The sequence below is a fragment of the Macrobrachium nipponense genome, chromosome 23 (assembly GCF_015104395.2).
Source record: "Macrobrachium nipponense isolate FS-2020 chromosome 23, ASM1510439v2, whole genome shotgun sequence".
In the NCBI taxonomy this organism is placed as follows: Eukaryota; Metazoa; Arthropoda; class Malacostraca; order Decapoda; family Palaemonidae; genus Macrobrachium; species Macrobrachium nipponense.
The window spans coordinates 58,566,654-58,584,589 of record NC_061090.1 but is presented as its reverse complement, the minus strand read 5'-3'; the positions used below and the strand labels follow the sequence as shown (position 1 = coordinate 58,584,589).

The window sequence follows — 17,936 nt, the reverse complement described above, 5'->3', positions numbered from 1 at the left end:
AAATTAGCAATTCAGTTGTTGTATATCGATGTTGAAACGGATGTGATTATCTGTACATTTACGTGTCTGTACACTATTTTTTATCATATCCTCCTAATTTTTTTTTTTACAAATAAATAGTCTAGGAGTTAATTTGGATTTGTTTGGTATATAAATATGTACTATAATCAATACATTTGTGGTAGTAATCATTCGCTAACTTGAACGGCTGTTTACTCAAAACTTAGTCGGTGGTTCTTACTGAGTTTCTGCGGGTGGGGCCTCAATTGTTTCATAGTGCAACTGTGAGGTTTTCCTCCTGCTACACCTTTCAAACCTTCTTACTTCTTACCGTAAATTTCCGTTTCAGCGCCGAATGACCTCATCATCATAGGTCCCAGCACTTGGCATTTAGCCTAAATTCTATACTTCAACCCACTTAGGAGTAATAGTTTGGAAGGTTGGACAGGAATGGAGGTAAATTAAAGGTTTATATGATAATACAGCAAGGGGCCCTTAGCTATAGGCCTACTGTATACCAAGTGAGGTGCACTGACGGCACTACAAACTGGCGACCCCCCCCCCCCCCCCGCGCCAAATCCTGGGGTAGCCAAGTACGATAACGCGGACTTTACATTAGTGATAATAGCGTGAGAAAAGAAGCACTTGGATCATTTTCTTTTATCCGTCTGTAGTCACATTATAAGCCCTCTGCCTGAAGTCTGAGAAGTGAGTACATAATACTTCATCCCAGGCAGTGGATCTCGTTTTGGTAAGTCAGTCTCTCTCTCTCTCTCTCTCTCTCTCTCTCTCTCTCTCTCTCTCTCTCTCTCTCTCTCTCTCTCAAGTGGTGGTTTGTTTCTTTTAATAGAATCTCAAAACTGCAAACGAAGACGTAGTCCATTATTCCCTTAAAAACACTCTCACTACTTTCAATAACCTATTTACCTTTTAATAACTGATCTCTTCCTTCTGCAAGTCCTTTTGCCTTTTATAAGTACATAAGTGCTTTCAAGTGAACATATGTTCTTTGGAAGCTTGAATTTCAAGTCGGTGGCCCCTGGAGGGTTCATCGTCTGAATAACAATAATAAAAGGTAAAGATTTTACTGGCATGGTGGAGAACACAGTCATGAAACAGCATTAGCCAGTTCCCTCAGGATTTAGGATTGACGGAACATTCTCTCAACCTTGTTGGAATATACAATTCAGATTTTTACGAACTTGTGAAAAAGGTGCCGATGACTCTGTAGGGTTTCAGGATAATGGCACTGAATGATTTATGAAGTGAACTAAGAGATTTTGACTGTTTTGCATTACGAGAACAAAGTGGATATGCTGTAGTCCACTACTCACTTTCCCAGTAGGTGGGTGGTTCCATCAGCACATCTCACGTGGTACGGTGTAGTAGGTATTACGGTTCTTTGCAGCATTCCCTAGGCCCATAGCTGTAACCCCTTTCATTCGCCTTACTGTACCTCCGTTCATATTTTATTTCATCTTACATTCAACATTATTTTCAAAAGTTGAATGGCCTCTTCGTAGGTACCAGCGCTAAGCCATTGGCCTAAATCTTATACTCGAATTTATTCGTCTTATGAGTAAGTATGCTGTATTAAGTGAAATAATTCAAGTCCTACGCTGTTTGATGTGTGTCCAAACTGAATTTGTCTACTACAAATAATAAGAAAACCTAAAAACACATAGCTTTCTTTACAAAAAGTAATATAGAAATTAGACTCAATCTTTGAATATGGTCAAAACATAAATCTTTGTCTACAAAACGTAATGTAGAAATTAGACTCAATCTGAATACGAACAAAAAACATATAAATCTCAAATCTTAAGGAGCCGTCACGTCAACTCAAAGTGATGTTTTTTCAATTTCCAGAGAAAAGGCGAGAGAGATAGAGAGAAACAAAGGAGCAACGATGCGATACACCATTCTTTGGCTGGTTACGTGGGCGAGTGTTGTGACAACTCAATTCGAAGGTAAGTGAATGATCACTTCTCTCTCTCTCTCTCTCTCTCTCTCTCTCTCTCTCTCTCTCTCTCTCTCTGTGCAACTTGCAATAGCCGAAACAATGCAATTGAGGAGGCTCGGGAGAACCAAACGCTCCCAATGGCGGTATTGGAATGCCTATGCATTTCGTGTCTCCCTGAAAACACCACTCCCCCTACCCTCCCGCCCACCGACAATGCCAACTAAAACCAGCAGCCCCACCCCATTGGGGCCCACCCACCCCCCCTCACTCCACGGCTCAATGCAATGCTTTGCAACTGCGAGGAATTACACACGCTAGCTTATGACAGTGCAACGTATCTGTGTGATATGTGATGGATGAATGTTCCTTCTCTCTCTCTCTCTCTCTCTCTCTCTCTCTCTCTCTCTCTCTCTCTCTCTCTCTCTCAGCTGGAAGAAAGCCTGAAATGATACTGGTTTTATTTTAACACATTGTAATTGTAGCTTATATGCAATTTGAGAGAGAGAGAGAGAGAGAGGTAGGGAGGGGGAGGGGTGGCATCTTGATCCCTTGTGATGTCTAAACTAATTTTAAGAGTCAGTCTAAGATGAAAATACAATATACTGAGAGAGAGAGAGAGGTTAGAATATACTACTTAATTCAGAGGGAATTAACAACTTAAACCAAATATTTTCTCTGGGTGAAATCATTTAACCTTTTCCTAATTCCATCGACTTTTCCATTAAAGAGAGAGAGAGAGAGAGGAAAGATCAATTCTCTTTCCCAAACGCAACAGCAACATCTCATCATATAATAGCAAGTAGGTAACTATTAGAATCTTAAAAAAAAATAAAAACACTAATTCAGCCATCCTCTTGAAACCTGCAAATCTGTCATGTCACCCCCAAAATAAAAGTAAATAAATGAAAAAAAAAGAGTTATCACCCCCATGGGAAATTTCTCTGAGATGTTACCCAGGTGTCTCTGAGGGAAAGGCCGCAATTTAAAACAGATTTCTCTTTGCCTGTCTTGTCTTGTCTTGTCGTCAAAATCGATTTGTTGGGAACAAAGATGTCCTTGGACTAATGCTTTAGAATAGTAGGAATCATATGAGTTGTGGGTTGCTTTTCGTCAGAGTAATACTGTGCAGAGGACTCTGTTGTTACTGTACAACAGATCAGGTAATGCTGTGAAGTCTGAAAGTAGAAATCAAAGAGCGCCTCAGCGGCGTGATCGGTTTGGTCTTGGCCTGCCACCTTGGTGGCCGCGAGTTCGATTCTCGAGCATTCCATTGAGGAGTCAGATATGTGTATTTCTGGTGATAGAAGTTCACTCTCGACGTGGTTCGGAAGTCACGTAAAGCCGTTGGTCCCGTTGCTGAATAACCACCACTGGTTCCATGCAACGTCAAAGCACCATATAAACAAACAAGTAGAAATCAAGTTTCGTGTGCAATGAACCTGTCCTTACTGTTCTACAGATCAGGTAATGGCATGAAGTCTAAACGCACCATATACGAACATCATTACATTTAAAATCAATTTTATTTATCCAAAATGTATCTTAAGTGCACTGTTTCTCCTATAAAAATGGCGTCATTTGCAACTGTAGTCACCGTAGGGTCTAGGGAAGGAGTATCATCAGTGCACCTCACGTGATGCACCGTAGGCATTACTTGAAGAGGTTCTTTGCAGAGTCCCATCGGCCCCTAGCATCAACCCTCTTTCATTCCTATTACTGTACCTCCATTCATATTCTCTTGCTTCCATCTTGCTATCCACCCTCTCCTAGCAATTGTCTCTTAGTGCAACTGCTTTGAGGTTTCCTTCCTGTTACACTTTTAGAACCTTTTTACTCTCAATTTCCTTTTCAGCGCTGAATGACATCATCTAAGGTCCCAGCTTTTGGCCTCTGGTCTGAATTTTATCTATTCCATTCCATTCCATTCAAGTTTCATTGTTCTGTAAATATGTCAGATATTTAGAAATTTTACAAGCTGTTTTACACGTTCATTCAATAATGTCTCGCTTGTCCCCTTTTTTTACACCAGGAATTGTAGAGGATGAGATCACCAAAATCCTTCGGGAGTTCCTCAGGCAGTACGACCCTTATCGAGTTCCTTACGTGGACGACCTTCACTTCGTTCTCGAAGACGGATCTGAGTACGTGGCTCAGTGTTTCTCGCAAATGATTCAACAGCAATTACTCTAACGCAAATCTCCTGTGTTTCTGTTTCAACTACTTTAAATTTCACTGTTGTTTCATTTGTGTTTTTCTTACAAAGCTCGTGGCTCAGTGTTTCTTGTAATTGATTCACCAGCAATTACTCTAACGTAAATCTCCTGTGTTTCTGCTTCAACTACTTTAAATTTCACTGTTGTATCGTTTGCGTTTTTCTAATCAAGCTCATTCTAATTACTGCTACTATAGTACTCTAACCCAAATACTTTGTGTTTCTGTTTCTGCTTCTTTAAATCTTTCCGTTGTTGCTCATGTGTTTTGCTACTAAACCTTCTTCCATTAACTGCTGCTACGTATAACACTCTAATCCACATCTTTTGCGTTTATGTTTCTGCTACTTTCAATCCCTGTCGTTTTACTTGTATTTGCTAGGAGACACAGAAAGAAGAGACCAGTTATTGGAAAAGAAAAGGCTAAATTAAACTGATAAATAAACAGATCTGAATGTAAGTGAATTCTTCAAATACAAGGAGAATTGATTTAGAGTAGATAGAGCTTACGCAAAGCCCTTTATTTCTATTGTTTGTTTTCACGTGACTTATACTCTTTTTTTTTTCTTCTTCTTCTTTTTTCCAGCATACACTTGGCCTTCAAGCACGCTCATCTGGAAGGGTTTTCAGTCGTGAATTGCACTGGTTTCAGCCCACCGATTTTTGGGAGCAAGGTGAGTTTCACTGTCGTTCGTGAAGTGGAATGGAATAATGTTAAATTTAGGTCCAAGACCAAGCGGTGGGACCCGTGATGAGGTCATTCAGCACTGTAAGATAAGTTTAGAGTAAAAAAAAAGGTATTAATTTCAAGGTGTCACAAGAGGAAAGTCTCTTGCAGTTACTATGATTCAGTTGTTAGCAGAGGGTCTGAGGAAAGTAAGATGGAAGAAAGAGAATATGAACGGCGGTACAGTAAAATGAATGAAAGGGGTTGCAGCTAGGGACTTAAGGAAGGAACGCCGCAGAGAACCTTTTTAAGTAATGACTATAACAAGAACCTCGACCTTGACTTAATTCTGCACGTCTGCGCACGAGCCTCATTGGTGGTTTGGGGATCCCAAAATATTGGGTCTGTGTTTGAGAATGAAGCCTTCTTTCTGGATGCTGGAGAAGGTGCACTGTACGCATTAATTAAGGTTCGTTTCAGCGTCCCTTCCATAGGCCCATAGCTCCGACCTCTTTCATTCCTTTTATTGTACCTCCGTTCATGTTCTCTTTCCACTGAATTGCCATTCTAGCTTCCAACTAATATATGTCTTCATTTGAAAGATGTTGCAGAAGGTATTGGGAAATACAGAAAGAAGAGATCAGTTATTGGAAATAGAAAATTAAATGAACAAATCAATAAACGAATAGATGAAAATGTAACTATTAATGCATTCAAAAGAGGCTTGGGTTCAGTCTTCCTCCGTCAAAGCTAATGGTTATCAACAACAAGTTTCGTCATATTTGCATAAACGAAGATGATTATCAATAAGTCAGAGGTCACCTGGAAAATGAAATTCAAGTTCTGTCTGCTGAAAACATTTCCTGATCCTCACTGCTACAAGAATTTAAGGATTTTTTTCTCCTCTGTTACTCCTTTTATTTCAGTGGAAAAATCTGTTGAAACACAGTTTTTTTCCTTTTTTCCTCTCCTCTCTCTCTCTCTCTCTCTCTCTCTCTCTCTCTCTCTCTCTCTCTCTCTCTCTCGCTTTCATTGCTAGATTTCTGAATAATATTCATTCGGAACTGTTTTCCCTTCCAGATAAACTTGGTGTTTTTTCAGTATTGATTCTCAGTGCAACTCATGCGGTGCACTGTAGGCGTTACTTTAGGTCCTTCGCAGCAACCCTTTAGCCCTTAGCTGCAACCCTTTTCAACATTTCACTGTACCTCCGTTCATATTCTCCTTCTTCCACCTTCCTTTCCACCCTCTCCTAACAAGGGATTCATAGAGCAACTTCAAAAGGGTTTCCTCCTGTTGCACCTTCCACACCTTTCTACCGTCAATTTCCGTTTCAGCGCTGAATCAGACCTCATAGGTCCCAGCGCTGGGCCTTGGGCCTCGATCCTATATTAGAGATGTGTATAACTGGTTCACTTAAGGTAGATTCTTGAGTGAGCCCTATGCCTACGAGACGTTAGTTCGGCGGCCGCTGATTGGCTGTGAGCTGCCTACCTCTCGGTACCAGCCAATCAGCGGCCACCAAACAAACGTCTCGTAAGAAATAAGGCTCATCCGAATCTTACCTTAAGTGAATCAGTTATAGTATTTCTGGTGATAGAAGTTCACTCTCGACGTGGTTCGGAAGTCACGTCAAAGCCGTTGGTCCCGTTGCTGAATAACCACTGGTTCCATGCAACGTCAAAACACCATACAAACAAACCAAAAACAAAAATTCAGTCCTATATTCTGCTCTATTCCGACTCAGTGAGAAAAGTGAAGGCTACATTAATTTCTGTTGTGTTGTTTCACCTGTCTCAGAATATTCATGGAGAGGAGGTGTTCTGGTGAATAATAATCATCCAGAATTTCAATTTTACCAATCTATTGCCTTCATGACAGACTCGGATCTCAATTCAATGTTAATGCCGTGTCGTTTTGGGTCGTCCGAATTCAAAAGATTTTACGTGCAACAAGGAAACAGGGCTCTGGAAGGATGTATTTTACTTCGGAAAGATATTTTCAGTATTTTACATACGACGAGGAATATTTATTTTTGCTAAGATCTTTCGAAAATATTTCGCATATGACAATGAATATTTCTTGGGATGAGGTAGTTCGCTTAGGAATATATTTTTAAATTTATTTTTCATTATATTTTGGTCTGTAATTATTAATAATTTTTTTTTACGAAATGTAAACATAATTTCGATTTTGTCTAATGTATTTTACTTCAGATAATTTTCTCTTTATTTTGGTCCTTGATTATTAATAATTTCTTAACGAAATGTAAACATAATGCAGTATCTGTCTAATGTATTTCATTTAGGAAGATTCTTTAATTATATTTTGGTCTATTAAATATTAGTGATTTTTATTACGAAGTGTAAAAAAAATATATTAATCCTTCGATGTCCTCCTCCTCAAGCGCTTTCTCCCACAATTCCCTGTCGCCTCTGGACCCGACTCATCGTCCATGCATTTAATCTCTGTCGCTGCTTCTGACTCTTAATCCTTATCGCCTGCTGACCTTTCCCTTTTCCTTTTCTTCTCTCTCCCACATCTTTATCCCCTCCGTCCTGTGATATCTGCTCTTATTCCCTCGTTTCTCTTCGCTTCTTTTGTCATTTTTTTGGCCTTTCGTGTTACAGAAGTCCTGCGTAGCTTTCTCCAATCCTGTCATTTCCTCTGTAGTTCCTCGATGGACGAGTGGTTTGCGTGCTCGCCTCCTAACGATTCGCTAGTCGCGGGTTCGATTCCCCGCTCTGCCAACGTGGAGTCAGAGAAATTCGTTTCCGGCGATTAGAAATTCATTTCTCGTAATGTGGGTCGGATCCCACAATAAGCTGCAGGTCCCGTTGCTTAGGCAACCAATTGGTTCCTGGCCACGTCAAAATATCTGCTAATCCTTCGAAGATATACTTAGCTTTTCCTGTTGGCTCATGACTTATTTCTTGTTTGGTTTCCTTCAATGTTACCTCCACCGATTTGGAGTCAATGTTCTACAGTGTCGAAATTCTCAGTTCCAGAGGTAAAACCTTTGTTCCTCTCACTGTCGGGCTGTTGGACAGTCTCCCCACTGAGGATGTGGTACAATTAGAGCCTCGAAAGTTCAAGCGAAATTCCAATGCATTACTACACTAAACAGTTCCCTTTGTATTGTAATCGCTTATATACATTCTTATCTGCTCTTTTTTTTTGTTAATTTAATGATTTATATATTTTTTCTCTTTTCTAATGGCTGATCTCTTTCTTTTTGTAATTCCTGTTCCTTTCTGTTACTTCTTTCAAATGAACACCATAATATTCTTTGGAAGCTTGAATTTCAAGTAATAGGTTCCTGTGGTGGGCGTGCATATGAATTGGGGGGGGGGGGGAGGGGGGCGTTTCCTTTGGATATAATATGATAATAATGATAATAATAATGATTCACTCTGGTCTCCTGACTTGAGGAGGGTTGGCGGTTTCTTTTGGATGTAATAATAATAATAATAATAATAATAATAATAATAATAATAATAATAATAATAATAATAATAATAATTCACTCTGGGCTCCAGGATCATCTTGCTTTATCTTTCCAGCATCTGGTCTTATTCCCGTCATTCACTGGTTTCCGTTGACTTCTATTTTGTGTCTTCCCTACAAATGACCTGTCACTATTTATAACCGTAATTCCTTTTTTGCCTTTTCGATCTAAATTGTTATTTCTCTCTCTCTCTCTCTCTCTCTCTCTCTCTCTCTCTCTCTCTCTCTCTCTCTCTCTCTCGTTTTTGTCTTTTTTTTAATTCTCCTTCTTTCAGTGACCCTGTGACCTTTCTTTGACCTGCCTTTTCCCAGCCTGATGACCTTCTGGCTAATAATCCTCTTTCGATTTTTTTCTCCTCCATTGATCTATTACCTTTTCATCGTCATTTTTATTATTTCCTCGTCCCTCTTGAGCTTACATTTTTCTTTTATTATTTCCTCTTTCCTCTTGAATTTACATTCTTATCTCCTTTGCCTTTGATGTCCGTTCTTGCTTTATTTTTTATTATGAAGATCTGTTCAGAGTTTTCAAGTTCCTGTCAGCTTTCAACTGTGATTACCTTGTCCCTCTTGACTTGTGTTTTAAAGATTTGCTAAAAATTTTTTTTCCATTTATTAATTAATATGCTAATGAATTTTTCGTCCTGAATAAGTGATCGCTTCTTTTCGTATTTCCCATTGCCTTCTTGTGTTGCTTCTTTCTTATGAACGCTATGATATTCTTTGGAAGCTGGAATTTCAAGCTTATAATGGCCCACTTTGGTGGGCTTGTTCCTCTGAATAGGGTCCTTCATCTTTTGTATGATAATAATAATAATGATAATAATAATAATAATAATAAATAAATAATAATAATAATAGTAATAATAATAATAATAATAACTAATATAATAATAATAATGATAATAATAATAATAATCTTTGGAAACTTGAATTTCAAGAAATGGCCTCCTCTGGTTGGCTTGTTCCTATGAGTAGGGTTCATCATCTTTTGAGTAATAATAATAATAATAATAATAATAATAATAATAATAATAATAATAATAATAATAATAATAATAATAATAATAATGCTAATAATAATAATAATTATTATTATTATATTGAAAAGGAACCTCGAAAAAACTAGATGCCGAAATAGCTCCAGGACAGCAGAAGAGTGTGATCCTAGAAACGGCGTACATGTAAAAGAGTAGAAAAGGTGATGGACTACCCTAAGGAGGCAGGATGCAACCTGGAACCCCACACTATAAAAACCACCCAGTCGAATAGGATGACTGTGATAGATCTAAAGAAAATAATATAATAATAATAAAATAATAATCTAACATAATAATCAATAATAATAATAATAATAATAATAATAATAATAATAATAGTATTCTTTGGAAGCTTGAATTCCAGGACAGTGGCCTCCTTTGGTGGACTTGTTCCTACGAATAGGGTTCATTAGAAATAATAATAATAATACTACTAATAATAAAATTCTTTGGAAGGTTGAATTTCAAGACTGTGGCCCCTGTGGTGGAATTGTTTCTATGAGTAGAGTCCTTCAGTAATAATAATAATAATAATAATAATAATAATAATAATAATAATAATAATAATAATAATAAAATTCTTTGGAAGCTTGAATTTCAAGACAATGGGCTCCTTTGGTGCGCTTGTTCCACATGACTTGGATTCATCTACTGAGTAATAATAATGATAAGAATCCTGGTTTCCTGTTTCCTGTGACAGCCTTTGTACCATTATTCCCTCTTGACTGTTGACAAGTCCTTTTGTCTCTCTTGTGTCTGAACAACTTCCCTGCTTTTATTCGTTATTTTTTGTGTCTCTTAACCTTCAGTTTTCAGGTACGTTTGCTTCTTTGATGTACGCATGCGCTGGTGGGGGCACTTTGGCCTCAAGTTTTTTTTTATTTTATTTTTTTTCGTCTGGTGGCCTTTCTTTCTGCTGTCCTTCCTCTCTGGATCTTTATTATCCGTTTTCGTTATTCGTCTGCAGCTCTTTATCAGGTTTTTAAAATTTTTAATTTATTTTATATTATTATTATTTTTTTTTATTTCTCGGGCATATGATCACTCGCCTTGATTATTCTGTAATCATTTGCTACCAGCCAACCTTCAGTTTTTGCTTTCCCAGAAACTGAATCTCCCTGCTTACATTTGCCTTCGCTCATTTGTACTTGTTACCACCCCGACCCCCCCACCCCCTTCCCATTTTTTCTTGCCCTGCAAACATTCAGACGCTCGTTTATTTTTTTTTTATTTTTATTTTTTTTGACAATTGACTTCACTCTCTTTAGTCGTCCCTGCCTCTATTACCCATTTACTAATTTTCCCCTTATTCTCTCAAGTCCTTCTTCCTCTCTTTTTCTTCCTGGGTTTGACTTATATTTCCCTCTTTCGTTTTTGGGTGTTTTAGGACTCCTTTTCTTTCCCTTTGTCTTCGTTTCGCTTCTTTATAATCCTGTCTCCATCATTCCTATTTCCTAAGTTTTCTCTCTCGCATCTTTTATTATTCCTACGTTCTAGAGGGGCAGGTGCCGGCAGTGCACCTCATGCGGTGCACTGTAAGCATTTCTTAAGGTTCTATGCAGCGTCCCTTGTATACCCCAACTGCAGCCTCTTTCACTCCTTTTACTGTACCCCCATTCATATTCTCTTTCTTCCATCTTATTTTCCACTTTCTCTAACAATGTTCAACGGTGCATCTGCTCTGACGTTTTCCTCCCGTTACACCTGTTAAACCTCTCGCTCGCAATTTACCTTTTCAGCGCTGAATGATCTCGTAGGTCCCACCGCTTGGCACTTCACTAACATTCCCTTGACCAATTTACCTTCGTCCTTCTCTGATCCACATACCCACACTCACTCACTCACTCTCTCTCCCTCCCTCGTCTGTTTCAGGTGGCCCTTCAGTTCCAAATGGAACAGCTGAGATTTCCGGCCGAGCATTACTCAGCTGATGGGACACTCAAGTCGCAGCCCTACTCAGCAGCTGGAGTGGGAGAGTAAGCAGGAATTCTTTTTGGACTCCGGAGTAATACTCGCTCGAGATTCTCATTTCAATTTTTGTCAAGACTGGATGGTTCCTCCCGACTTCCGTCAACGCTTTCTCCTCGACCAGATGGGTTTTTCTTTTTGGCGCCCGTCTCTCTCTCTCTCTCTCTCTCTCTCTCTCAGGATGTCTGCTCGGATGGACTAATAAGTGTTTGAGACATCCTAATCCTTGTAACTCCGTGTATCTCTCTCTCTCTCTCTCTCTCTCACGATGTCTGCTCGGATAGACTAATAAGTGTTTGAGACATCCTAATCCTTGTAACTCCGTGTATCTCTCTCTCTTCTCTCTCTCACGATGTCTGCTCGGATGGACTAATAAGTGTTTGAGACATCCTAATCCTAATCCTTGTACCCCCCCCCTCTCTCTCTCTAAGCTCTCACAAGTCTGCTGAATGGACTAATAAGTGTTGAGACATCCTAATCCCTTGTCTCTCTCTCTCTCTCTCTCTCTCTCTCTCTCACGATGTCTGCTCGGATGGACTAATAAGAGTTTGAGACATCCTAATCCTTGTAACTCCTTGTACCTCTCTCTCTCTCTATCCCACGATGTCTGCTCGGATGGACTAACAAGTGTTTGAGACATCCTAATCCTTGTAACTCCGTGTATCTCTCTCTCTCTCTCTCTCTCTCTCTCTCTGCTCGGATGGACTAATAAGTGTTTGAGACATCCTAATCCTTGTAACTCCTTTTACCCCCCACCCCCCACCCCCCTCTCTCTCTCTCTCTCTCTCTCTCTCGATGTCTGCTCGGATGGATTAATAAGTGTTTGAGACATCCTAATCCTTGTAACTCCTTGTACCCCCCCTCTCTCTCTCTCTCTCTCTCACAATGTCTGTTCGGATGGACTAATAAGTGTTTGAGACATCCTAATCCTTGTAACTCCTTTAACCACCCTCTCTCTCTCTCTCTCAATGTCTGCTCGGATGGACTTATAAGTGTTGGAGACATCCTAATCCTTGTAACTCCTTGTACCTCTCTCTCTCTCTCTCTCTCCAACGATGTCTGCTCGGATGGACTAATAAGTGTTTGAGACATCCTATTCCTTGTAACTCCTTGTACCCCCTCTTTCTCTCTCTCTCAATGTCTGCTCGGATGGACTAATAAGCGTTTGAGACATCCTAATCCTTGTAACTCCTTGTACCCCCTCTTTCTCTCTCTCTCAACGTCTGCTCGGATGGACTAATAAATGTTTGAGACATCCTAATCCTTGTAACTCCTTGTACCTCTCTCTTTCTCTCTCACGATGTCTGCTTGGACGGACTAATAAGTGTTTGAGACATCCTATTCCTTGTAACTCCTTGTACCCCCTCTTTCTCTCTCTCTCAATGTCTGCTCGGATGGACTAATAAGCGTTTGAGACATCCTAATCCTTGTAACTCCTTGTACCCCCTCTTCTCTTCTCTCTCCAATGTCCTGCTCGGATGGACTAATAAGTTTGAGACACTCCTAATCCTTGTAACTCCTTGTACCCCCTCTTTCTCTCTCTCAATGTCTGCTCGGGTGGGGATAAATAAGTGTTTGGGACATCCTAATCCTTGTCAACTCTTGTACCCCCTCCCTCCCCTTTCTCTCTCTCTCAATGTCTGCTTGGACGGACTAATAAGTGTTTGAGACATCCTAATCCTTGTAACTCCTTGTACCCCCTCTTTCTCTCTCTCTCAATGTCTGCTCGGGTGGACTAATAAGTGTTTGGGACATCCTAATCCTTGTAACTCCTTGTACCCCCTCTTTCTCTCTCTCTCAATGTCTGCTTGGACGGACTAATAAGGTGAGACAATCCTAATCCTTGTAACTCCTTGTACCCCCTCTTTCTCTCTCTCTCAATGTCTGCTCGGGTGGACTAATAAGTGTTTGAGACATCCTAATCCTTGTAACTCCTTGTACCCCCTCTTTCTCTCTCTCTCAATGTCTGCTCGGATGGACTAATAAGCGTTTGAGACATCCTAATCCTTGCAATTCCTTGTACCTCTCTCTCTCTCTCTCTCTCTCACGATGTCTGCTCGGATGGACTAATAAGTGTTTGAGACATAATAATCCTTGTAACTCCTTGTAAACCCCCCCCCCCCTCTCTCTCTCTCTAGCTGTATATGTTACATTCCACATGAATAATGTCAGAAATGTTTCTCTCTCTCTCTCTCTAAGTGTTACATTCCACCTATTGCCAGAAATGCCTAATTAACATCATTTGACTCATTTAAAAGTTTTCATTGAAATTAGGTCTCTCTCTCTCTCTCTCTCTCTCAGTTATTGAAAACTGTTCTCGTTTCTTCTTATTATCTCTCCGCCACTACAGAGACTGATCTCACTTCGCACACAGTCATCCGATATTTCTTCAGATTGATATGACGGAATTCCCATCAATATTTCTACGGGTGCCCGAAACTGGTGTGGAAATTCAATATGACTGTATTCTGCTTCCGGTTTGAGGCCATTTAAATTGCCGTGGAAACTACAACGCGGCGAGAGAGAGAGAGAGAGAGAGAGAGAGAGAGAGAGAGAGAGAGAGAGAGAGAGAGAAACATTATATTCTGAAGAGTGCTGAAATACTCGTATCTGTCCACTCGAAGTGTAATATATTAGTATATCATATAATATATATATATAATTAAAATATATATATATATATATATATATGTATGTAGTATGTATAGTATGCAATATATAATATATAATTATTATATAATATATATATATATATATAGAGAATAGATATATATATATATATGTATTTCAGGTCTCATATACAAAAGATGGTTCACACCTCGACACCACTGGACAGGTAATTGAGCAATTTTAAGAATATAATTCTCTCTCTCTCTCTCTCTCTCTCTCTCTCTCTCTCTCTCTCTCAAAATCAAATTATATCCATTTCTGCACATTTACGTAGCAAATAAAACACACTCTCTCTCCCTGCTTTGCTGTTGTATAGCAATTTAAATTAAAATTACCTTACACCCGAGGCAGAATACAATCATAATTAATTTCCGCACCAATTTGGATTTTCCATAGAAATAATGAGTTGAATTCGGTCTTTACGCTGAAGAAAGCTCTGTTAACTGCGCGTGATATCAATAACTCGATTATGAAAATAGAGTAAATATAAAAGTGTAAAAAAATTGTTTATAACAAAAAAAAATATAACCACCAGAGGCAGTATACAATCATATTGAATCCACACCAATTTCGGGTTTCCATAGAAATATCGAGACGAATTCTGTCTTGACCCTCTGAACGAAGCTCCGTTAGCTGTGTATATCAGCAATTTAGTTATGAAAATATAGTAAATGTAAAAGGGTAAAAAAATACTTGTTTACAATACCAGTCCTCAACGGAGTATATAGCAACATAGCCCACCAAATCCCTTACACGGGCCGTGGTCTATGTTATTCGTCCCTGTGGGGGTGTAAGGATTTAGATGCGGGGCATAAAAAAGTTATAAAATCTCTTGCTTTTGTTTGCTTTTATTTCTTGGGAAAGCAGAGAGATTTCTGTTTCTTCTTTCTTGCGTTTTGTCTAGTTTGCTTTAAAAAATGCTCTTATTAAATGGGCAAAATGTCTTGCATATCATTATTTTGATATTTTGTGTACTCTCATCTAGCATATATTTCCTCTAATTGTTCCATTGTAGTTTGGTAAAATGCTGTTTGATATAGATTCACTCTCTCTCTCTCATCTAGCATATATTTCTTGTAATTATTTCATTGATTTCATTGTAGTTTGGCAAAATGCTGTCTGATATAGATTCTCTCTCTCTCTCTCTTCTTTGACAATGTCTAAGTAATGATAGTCATTGCAGAGTTGAATGAGCTTCCATTTAATTCTTAATGACCATATTCGATTATATCATATAGAGATAATAGATATATATATAGATATATAGATATGTAGTATCAGATTATATATATGGTGTAAATATAAACACTAAATATATTTATATATATATATTATATAATTATATATATATCATACTATGTCCATCGTAAGTGTCATATTTACATATATACTCTGTATGAATCCTTCCCATGCACACATTTTAAAATATTTTAACACCGGATGGTTAATTTACTCATGGAATGATCAAACAAAAGGGGTTTCTTTCAATAAGAACCTCACCTACGTCATGTTGGAAACCGGAAAAGCCATTATTATTATTATTATTATTATTATTATTATCCCGGACCTAAAAACTCAACTTGAATGTAGTTCCCTTATGAAACGGAAATGGCTTTCCTTTGTATGTTACGTGCAAGTTTAGACCAGGAATTTATTCAGATTATATTTTAGTTAAAATCGTAATAAAACTTATAGCAATAATGCCAGTTTAGTGCGTGTATCACCTTGGAGGAAAAGGGACAGGCTAATGCCATATATTGCCCGCCCTCTACCCCACTGCGAGAGAAACAAAATTACTTTCATTTCTATACAATTTTACACAAGGCATTTATTCAAGTATGTAGTTCAAATCATAATTAAACTTATGGCAATAACGCCAGTTAAGTACGTATAATCACCTAGGAGGAAAAGTGACAATGCCATCTATCGGCCAACGAGAGAAACAAAACCAACTTCTTTGGAATTAGTTCGTTCTTTGGCCAATAGAGGCTCTGTCTTCAATTTTGTACCTCATACCAGACGTTGCTGGATTTTTCTGTACACCAGCCGGCAACCGACCGTAAAACGACTCGATTGGTGGATCAGATTTTAACAGTTACTATCCTCTCAGTTAAATAACGTCAATGATGTATTTGTATATTCCTGTGGGTATGATCAGATATTGAAATACCTTACTGTAATGTATTTGATATATATGGTACGTACTATCGATGCAATCCATATAGATCATAAATTTAATCCCCTTAGTGGTGTAGTACCGTCAGTGCACCTCATGCTTGGTGCACTGTAGGCATTACTTAATGACCTTAGTAACGTCCCTTCATGCCTGTCCTAGATGCAACCCTCTCATTCCTTGGACTAATTCTTTTTTTATTTTTTTTTCATCTTACGTTCTTCCATCGTTTCTAAGAACTGTATCAGCACAAATGCGAGGTTTTCATCCTGTTACACCTTTCGAACCTTTGTACTGTCAATTTCAGCTTCAGCGCTGAATGGCCTCATAGTTCCCAGTGCTTGGCCTTCGTCCCCCATGATGATTCTAACACAATCCGCCATAGTTATATGTTCAATCAAATATATTTATTCAACTCAAATATATTTTCCTCCCAATATTACTATTGTAAACTCAGCCATTTATAACGATAGTGACATCACAGTTTTTCTGATTCTATTGCAATGATGGTGAACTTTTCTTTCAAAAATTCTTTCAGAATGGTCGCCCATTTGCTGACCGGAGACATTTCTTTCGACACGGATGCCTTCTCTCTGTCTCCTCTGTCGGTGTGTGCCAAAGAGGGGACACTGAACATTGACCTGTCCGTTGCCAGACTTGAGGTAAGAGAAAGATGCCGTAGGGAACGTTCTTCCATGTTTACGTGGGCTCGTTCTTTTAAGGATCTTGTGTGGAAATCAGTGATCTCACGTTCTATAGTAGATTCACATCAACGGTGAATCTGATGTCTAGGCTTAAGACGCTCCTGATTGGCTGTTGATAAGCCAATCACAGGGCTGGAAACTCTCAGGATGTATGTTTTACCTCTCCTGAGGGATACGTCTTTCAAATGTATCCATCAGGAGAGGTGGAACCTACATCCTGCCTATGTGATCTCTCGAGAGAGAGACTGAGAGTTTCCATCCCTGTGATTGGCTTATCAACAGCCAATCAAGGCGTCGTAAGGGACGGGCCTAGACATCAGACGCACGTTTGATGTAAATCTACCATAGCTACTTTCGTGGGTATGAAAAAAGATTTCACGTTTACTTGTGTTTATCTTTGTGTATGTTTTGCACTGATAATGCCTGATCTTAGCAGTACCATTACAATTAATATTAAAACCTCACATTTTTTGGTTTCTTCCCCACATTCCAGGGAATCTTCGAAAACGGAGAGGAATTGAGCGCCGAATTCGAGGCCTACGGCTCCGAGTTGATTGACGACCTGCAGAACTGGCTCCTCCAGTATTACAGTGAATTCTTGGTGGCTCTTTTCAACAACTTCATGTGCCACTCATAGATGGCAGCGCTTGTGTCTTCTTCGTAGTGAAAGTGATTTCTTTTTCTGGGGTACAACCAGATTTTGGTATTTTTTATTTTATTACACTACTGTTTTGTTTACTACTGTCACTCACTAATAATGCTCCTGTTGGTGCAAATGCTAAGAAGATACGAGATTTAAAACTGCTTTTCATATATATATATATATATATATATATATAGATTATATATATATATATATATATACATATATATATCAGCATAAGCCACAGGGAAAATTTTAAAAAAGAAAATACAGAGTGCCAAGTACTTTCGTGTATTTAAAACATTTTTGTGCCCCGAGGATGTGTTAAATACACGTAAGTATATATATATATGTATATATATATATATATATATAGATATATATATAATTT

The 17,936-nt window shown here is 38.7% G+C and overlaps 1 protein-coding gene across 1 annotated transcript; it reads left to right on the top strand.

Moving 5' to 3' along the window:
- The first annotated feature begins 637 nt into the window (after positions 1-637).
- On the top strand, positions 638-17,751 carry LOC135196723 (uncharacterized). Its single transcript, XM_064223550.1, has 7 exons — positions 638-751; positions 1,870-1,970; positions 3,993-4,104; positions 4,760-4,847; positions 11,260-11,363; positions 16,737-16,860; positions 17,396-17,751. The coding sequence occupies exons 2-7, from the start codon at positions 1,910-1,912 to the stop codon at positions 17,537-17,539; spliced, it is 633 nt and encodes a 210-aa protein (XP_064079620.1). The 5' UTR covers positions 638-751; positions 1,870-1,909; the 3' UTR covers positions 17,540-17,751.
- The last annotated feature ends 185 nt before the right edge of the window (positions 17,752-17,936 follow it).

Coding starts and splice junctions, on each gene's coding strand:
- LOC135196723 (XM_064223550.1), top strand. CDS start 1,910: ATGCGATACACCATTCTTTGGCTGGTTACGTGGGCGAGTGTTGTGACA. Junction 1,971..3,992: donor TGTGACAACTCAATTCGAAG/GTAAGTGAATGA, acceptor TTTTTACACCAG/GAATTGTAGAGGATGAGATC. Junction 4,105..4,759: donor GTTCTCGAAGACGGATCTGA/GTACGTGGCTCA, acceptor TCTTTTTTCCAG/CATACACTTGGCCTTCAAGC.